The 8127-nt window shown below is 31.3% G+C and overlaps 1 protein-coding gene across 4 annotated transcripts in view; it reads left to right on the forward strand.

The window, feature by feature from the left end:
* The window catches only part of LOC128989879 (FK506-binding protein 5-like), a 30907-nt gene extending 23538 nt beyond the window's left edge, over positions 1-7369 (forward strand). For 3 of the 4 annotated variants that reach the window (XM_054411978.1, XM_054411979.1, XM_054411976.1), the window contains 5 exons: positions 296-473; positions 2080-2271; positions 2602-2763; positions 3408-3656; positions 7266-7369. In XM_054411978.1, coding sequence (XP_054267953.1) covers positions 296-473; positions 2080-2271; positions 2602-2763; positions 3408-3656; positions 7266-7276 — 792 coding nt within the window. In that variant the 3' untranslated portion in view covers positions 7277-7369. The remainder of the gene's footprint in view (positions 1-295; positions 474-2079; positions 2272-2601; positions 2764-3407; positions 3657-7265) is intronic. The other variant, XM_054411977.1, reaches the window with a different exon arrangement.
* Positions 7370-8127: the final 758 nt, after the last annotated feature.

The following is an 8127-nucleotide window of genomic DNA, read 5'->3' on the forward strand; positions in this document are numbered from 1 at the left end:
GTGTGACTTGCAGATTTCTTTAAGTGAAAACTAAGAATGGCTGCCAGAGTGGACTCGAAACCACCCTTTGTGACATGGTATTCAGACTTCCTCGGTGCATAAAAATACAGTAATTACTTATATCCACTTATTTTTGGTTATTTTGGAAATTCTTTTAACCGAAAATCGCTTTCATTGCAAAATGTTAAACGTGAAACAATTATCTCGCTCCTGAACATTTCCTGTGAACGGTGACCTTGACGAAATGGATATCATGTATAAAGTCAGTATAAAAAACTCTTACATTAATTTGTAGATTGAAGACACTGAAGAAAAGGAAGAAAAGGATACAGACGATGAAGTGACAGAAAGTGCAGACAGAACTTCCCTAAAATCTATCAAATCAATCAGATCTCTAAATGAAGAAGAAGCTGTGGATAAGCCAAAACTTGAAGAAGAAATAAAGATATCCGAGGGCGATGCTGAGATTGAAGGTAGTAATTGTACAATTTGTATTAATTATAAGTTTTTAGATTAAAAATAATCAATTTATTTACTTTGGAATGAATTTGATGATAATTGTTGTGAGCAATGTTGTTTTATTTAAATTAGAGAAGCCTTATGTGTCAATATCTTCGAGTTTAAAACATATACTTTACCCAGAAATTGCACATTATATGCTACTGTTACTGAGTTATATACTATGTTACTGAGTAGCAATTTAAAATTATTTCTTCGATTGTAACTCAATTTAATTAAACATTAATTTAGTGCAATGATGTTCAAATGAGAAGATAAAAACTGATTTATCTTAACACCACATCTAGACATATTCTTTAAAAAATCAATATAATATATACATACGTGTCGTTTCATGTAGTTAATATTTAAATTTAAACCTATATATTAATAGGCAAGAATGTTTCTTGAAAACATTATTTCTCAGCTGGTGTGCATAGTAGGGAAAATCTACGCATACTGTAGTAAGCAAAGTAATGGGAATAGTTATTTGTGCAACTAGTGAGCAATTGCACTTTGCACTCGAGTTGCACATTATATTTTTCCTGCAGTTACCAAAAAACAAATAAATTGGTAAAGAAACGTGACATATTTTTAAACAGAAGTGAACTTTCAATATTACATTTAATGATACAACACTACAACAGTACAACAGCTGACCAGCTGATTTACAGTCAGTGCTGCCAACGTATTTCACGCGCATATGACCTTGTCTGCATGTTACGCGCTCACTATTTCGTGCCTTCACGTTGCAAATCTGGAGTGAGTGAGACAAAGTAATTAGAATGACACAATGTTAACATTGTCTCACTAATGAGCGAATTGGCTACTTTGCTTTCTCAAATCAGTGAGAGAACATGTACATTGTTAGGTGACTGTAGGAAAAAGTATAAAATGTCGAGAATCAGCTGTTTTGCAAACTGGTAAGAAATCGTCTGTTTTCCCCAACTTATTCAAGTAAACAAAATGCCACTTCACTTTTTATGACAATTTTAGACAAACTACTATTTTTACACCACAACTGTGTCATTTTAAATTGGAAAAAGCATTTTCTGATTCTAATCTCCTTCCCGTTCTTTTATTTCTTAAATCGGGTTAGGAACACTAAAACTTAATATGCTGTATTATTATTCTATGGTGAAGTATGGTTTCAAAGTAAAATGGATGTTTAAGTATCTAATTTATTATTTTGCAAAACAATTGTTAACAGTTTTGCACGACTTAAAAATTAGGCTAATGATATTAAAGTAAATTCTTTAGGCGTTGATGACCAACAGCTAATTATTAGTTTAGAAATAAAAACTTAAAAATCCAATACAGCTTTAAGGTTTTGACCAGCATCCCATAAAATTTCATCATTACATATATTAATATTTAACCACCTCTTAATTTATTGCACCTTATTACAACTCATATTGATCAAAAGTGTTAACTATCTTCAGAAATGCATGTATATAGTGCCTGATACTCTCAATGAACAGCATTTGTATTTTTCCCTATATTCTAACAGTCATTCACTAATAATCCATCGAGCGGTGTTAACTGCATGCCGTCTAATCTTCATGCCCAACTATGCTACAGATTACATAAAGAAAGTATACACAGGAAGGGCAGACTCCGGGGAGATGTCACGTCTAGAAGGTGGCGAAGAAGAGATACCTGAAGGGGAGATGAGGGAAGGGGGACAGTCGCCTGACCAAGGGGAGGTCCAGCCGTCCGAACTCTCCGAGGGTTCCGAACCACCACCACCTCAGCCGCAACATACTCCGGATGGTAAGAACCAATAGTGTATTGACCTCTGTACATCTTGTTCGTTTTTTTATTTCAAGAACTAAGGCTAGCTTAGTAGTTGTAGTGCTCACCTGAACTCTGAAGGTGGCATCTTAGGTAAGAAAATTATTATTTAGTTGGTATTTCATTCGTTAGAGGTTCCATTAACTATACTCATATTGGATGAAAATCTTTGGTAAGATGGGTATTCCCTGAGAGGTACCAAATTGGTAATAGAATTGAATTTTGGATAATGTAATACAGGGGAGAAGTAATACTCCAAACCAAAGGCCAACATTCTATAGCAATAACTCCATAATGTAACTGTTTCAGATCTATGGGACTACCTGAAGGAATCAGTGACTGGAGACCATCCTGCCACTGTGGAGGAGTTTGTACAAAAGTTGATCGGAACTCTTGAGCACGTTCCAGAGGAGTATCTCAAGCCTGTCATCGACTACAACATCAAGCGCGCAACCTCACCTTCTGTCACAGGTAAACTGTGTGATATATCTGCTGATTGCATTTGCTGTGGAGAACCAATATAAATTGAGCAGAATCAGACTTGGGTGTGAGAGTGAAGATATTTGCTTAAATGATCAACATTAAAAATATACCATTAGTATTGCAACCACTTTCATCTCGACAAAAATACTTAATTAATACATTGAGTAAAAACTAATAAATTACAAATGATTCCGTGTGTTCAGCATTTTTTCAGTACATGGCTGCTTTATAGAACAACCAAGGATGTAATTAAATAATTTCATTTGTAATTTGTCTGTACATATCCAAGCATGTGTTTATGTTTCTAAAACAGAATACAATGGTTATAAATATAAATGGTCAGAGCTTGGATGATTGTAGTTTATTTGTTGTAATGAAATTTTGGAAATATCTTACAAGTTTACCAATACCAAAACAAAAAAATCCACATTTAAATCAATAATAAGTTTAATCGTTTACCAACAGAAACCTCCATAGTATTATTTATATTTATTTAAATTGATGAAAAAGACAAAATTTTGAGCAAAATACGTCAACAAACTTTAACTAAGGTTGAGAATATTCTAGAAACATTGTTCAGTCCAAAACAATATAATTGGAACAATTATCTCACATCATAATTACATTTTTAGATGGAGAGCACCTTGATGCTAAAGAAGGAGACCATCATGAAGGAGAAGGCCAAGTTTCAGTAGGTGCAGGAGAAGCTGGCGCTGAAGGTAGTGGTGAAACAGAAGTATTAGCAGGAGACGAGGAACAATCAAGCACACTTCAAGAATCTCCAGTAGCTGAAGGAGAATTATCTGAAGACCCTCCAATCTTTCACGAAGATCCCACAAATATCACTGAAGAACCCACCGAAGGATACACTGCTCTTGAAGGTGCTTTTTTGGGTGGTTTCTGGGTGGTTTGGATGTTGTTGAGTTGTTGGGATAGCTAACCCTTGCTATCTTCCCTACCTACTTATTGTTTTACAGAACATTATTTGACTTTAGCGACAGTTCGGGTTGATTAGTGCTTTCTTGGAAGTCTATACCCTTGGGAATATTTTGTGGTGAGTTGTTGTAAAGCATGAAAACTGTATGTACATGGGAACGCAGCATTACTAACTATTACTAGTTCCACTGCCATTCTATTGCATAATTCTTGCTTGGAAATTATTTTTTTATGTAGATCTAACTTATAGTAAGTGTCCAAATTTCAACGTGTTTTTAGATTATTTTTTCTATTCACAATCTGATTGCAGGTTAACTTTTACTTTCTTTGGTTTACCTATAACACGAAAGTAACCGTTCTTAGCCCATAACTAAAATATGACTCATTTTTGGAATTTTTTACAAGAAGGCTCCGCAATTAATAACTGTAAATAAATTAACTAATCAAAATCAATCGAACTAAATAATATGTGCGTATATAGAGAGGTTCACCAACTTAATACTACTCCTATGAACATTAATCAATCAAACCATTTAAATTAACCAATTTTCCTGGTAATTGGTCAATTTAATCTGCGAGTGAAATAGTATCAACCTGTTTGTAGTTATTGATAAAGAATATTTAGTATATTTAGTGTGTTGTTAATTTAATAACTTTATTTTATTGATTTAATTATTTCTTTGGTTGTCTACCTGAAGCACACACTAAAGGGTAAAATTTTCTGTTCAGTAAGTTTTGAAAACTCTGTTGCCAAAAACTAACCCTGATATACTTACAACTAAAAGCACATGGCCAATATAGAGGACTGTGTCACTTTTGAAACTGATCAACTATCAAACCTTTCATCACGTAATTAATGTATCATACTTTTTTATACAATAGAATAAATCAAAATTTGTGTTTGTAATTTTTGATGTATACAAAAATATGAATCTCGTTAGGCCCTTGATTAAAGCTGCTTTACATGTATGTTAGATGGTATGAAAAGGTGTTTTATATATTAACTAGCTTGTTATAGTTTTCTATACGTAACCATCCCCTAAGATATATCTTTAAAAAGTAAATTAAATTGTTTATAGAACGTAGGGAGGATGTAGCATTTTTAACATATAGACAGATATCTAATTGGGGGATCCAAAATAGTTTTTTTTTATTACCATTAACTACAGTATTTTAAATTTGTCGTTGACCCTTGGAGATAAAAACAGATGGTCAAATGACAATTTAAGTAGCAGTAGTTAGTAGTAGTAGTTTAAGACATCAATTATTTTAAAACGTTTTTATTAGCTCGCTTTCTTGTCCAGTAGAAATTTTGTAATCAATGTTATACTAACTGCCCGATGAGCTAGAGACTTAAAACTTGAAACATAGCTCACAAAATGGATAACAATGCAATATTATATCATTTAATTTTCATATTTACCTTGGGCTATGCCCCATGGGCTTGTTTTTATTAGCTCGCTTTCTTACACATTTTTATATCAATTTTAAACGAAGTTCCCGATGACCTAGAGACTTGAAACTTGGAACTTAGCTCACAAATGGATGACAATGCAATATTATATCATTTAATTTTCATTTCCCCTTGGGCTACGCCCCATGGGCTTCCAAATTTTCCATGTTTACATTTTGAAAGAATGTAAATATATCAATTCATTTAAGTCATCTTTAAATACTTAAATTTGACAGTTCAAAGAGCAGAGGTTAAGAGGTACACGTTCTGTTCCCGAGATATTCTGAAAATATAAAACTAGCATCTATTTATCTAATTCCGTAAGCCCAAAATTTCCCAATAAAATTTTGAACGAACGGGAGGCCGTAGAAAGCTGGGAGAGGTCTCATTTTAAAGTTCTGGGCATGACATTTTTGGGGAAATTATTTATTTTTCTTAATTATGCACCAAAAGGTTGTTACGGAATAAAATAATTCACATTTAAATAGCATGGGAATCTATATTTTATGTTTTTTTTTACTTAGTGTAAACACAGCTGTCACTGTATAAATTGAAAAAAAAATTATAACCACACCTGAATGTGCATTATTTTGTTATTGTAAAATTGTTAGTGAAGTAGTAAACAACACAAAGTGAAAATTAGATAAAATAAATTTAAACAAACAATTTGATACTTTTAAACTTAATACTTTACAATAGATTGTTCTTTTGCACAGCAATAATGTATAATATCTAAAGTACACCACGCAGAGGTATTGTTCCTCGAAATGAGAACAACAGGCGACAGATTTGGCATGATATTAATGGGAATAAATGAGCATCGGATGAATATGAAGTTATTCTTGTGTATAGATTACCGGTACAGTACCACTTTTGAGATTGCATTACACAGCGTAGGGCCAAAGAACGGTGGGTGCATTCATTGTTGTGCATTGCGCAATTTTTTTGTGAAATTGTGGCGCAAGGCCGAACCTTCACAAAAGTTGGCATTTACTGTATTTGAAAAACCCAGTGTTTGCCAATAGTCATCTTTATGTTGCGTTCAGCCGGGTAAAGCGGCCAGATGATGTTAAAATAGAACTAGAACCAAATAAAGACCAAGGATGCGACCAAAATGGATACTATACAACAATTTATAGAATTATCATTTTACAATTTGGATGATGACATTATCTCTATGTGTTTTTCTAAGTCAATTCATCTATATTTAAAGTTATCTATATAGATTTAATTAATAGTCATAAAGATTATTATTGGACAATGTTCCTTAGTTGTATTATGATTATAAAGTTTATATTATAAACACACTACATGTCCTTTGGAATTTTTATTTTAAACAGAGCAGACATTAAAATGCATTATGTAGGTAGGTATGTAATAACTATTATACATATTATAATATACAAAAACGTTAAACAATAATTCAATGTAGGGTAAACCACGAGGCTAATAATTTGTACGAAATAATAATTACTAGAGGGGTACAAAATAATATATATAGGGGCTATAGCCCCTACAAGCCACTAGTTTCAAAGTAAAGATAAAACATCTGATTACAGATTTTAAGGTTTTGGTTATGTACTAGACACATATAATACATATAGTTAAACACGCCATATAAAATAGATTTAACATATTTACATAGACTAAAAAGTATAAAATAATTAATAAATAAAAATTCTTTTTTTAATTCCACGTTTTTAATCGCACTAAAAATTAGAAAATAATTTATAAATATGTTGAGAGAATAAATACTTGTAAGATACTTTTTAGTGCGTTTAAAAACGTGGAATTTTTAAAAAATAATTTTTTATGAATTATTATATTTTTGTCAGGACTATTTAAATCAACTTGGCCTTTAAGAATAAAATGTAATTTAATTTAATTCTGTACTTTTTAGTCCTGAAAAGTAGTTTTGCATATAAAATATCCCTTACTAAGTTCAAACCTGACATCTTGTGATCATATTGTTATTATTGAACAATCCTTCACAGCAGAGTACCATAAATAACTCTATTACAAGTGACATCTGTTTAATTAAGTAATGCTTAGTTGTAGTCAGTAATGGGTACTTAAACAGATTGGATATGTTTTGTTGCAGACGCCGATTAGACTGACCGCCATTTTGGAACTGAGGAAAAACCAGCTGAGGAAATTCAACGTTAACATCTTTCATGTTATTAAAACACTCGTTTTGTTTTAAAATTGGCTTTCATTCGCCTAATTTACTTTTTATACAATATTTAATGACTAACAAAGTATAATTGTTAGGGTTTTTAATTTAATCGAATGACTTCTGATTAAAAAAAAAAAGTTAACATAGGAAGAACATAAAACTATTTACTTCAAAATGTTATTCAAAAGCGAAGAAAATTATAATAAATTCTATACCTCTAAAAATATTGAAGATACATTTATGACATTTAGTATAAGATTTCAATTGTCAACGAACTATAGAAAATAATGAATCATTACAAATGTGTTAATATGATATTTATAACTTAAAATTACTATAAATAGGTAATTAAAAAAATTACAAATTCTTTTACTAAGCATTTACGATTTTCTATCAAATCCAACCGAATAACAAATAGCTAAATTATCACGATTTGCTGTTATACAATGAGGAAAAATAAGGTTGAGCAGGTTGCGCCTCATTTTGCTTTATTTAACAACTTAAAGTTATTTATATTTTTTTATAAATTGATCTCTTTAAATTGGGTATCAATTTTTAGACAGTTTGTAAAACTAATTGAAGGTGTGTTTGACATTTCTTTTCATAGAATTACCCATTATTTTGTTGTTTACGTTACAACACAGTTTGTAGATTAAAATTGTCGCCATTTTGAAACCAAAAATATTTGTAAATGTGTATTTTCTGCAAACTGATTGTTTTGACTTTAAATCTATACTAAATCTCATTAATATTTATTTTATAATTATAGAGACATAAAATGTTAAAC

Source organism: Macrosteles quadrilineatus, unplaced genomic scaffold (assembly GCF_028750875.1).
Source record: "Macrosteles quadrilineatus isolate MER2022 unplaced genomic scaffold, UCM_ALF_1.0 Scaffold_3__2_contigs__length_128488019, whole genome shotgun sequence".
NCBI lineage: Eukaryota > Metazoa > Arthropoda > Insecta > Hemiptera > Cicadellidae > Macrosteles > Macrosteles quadrilineatus.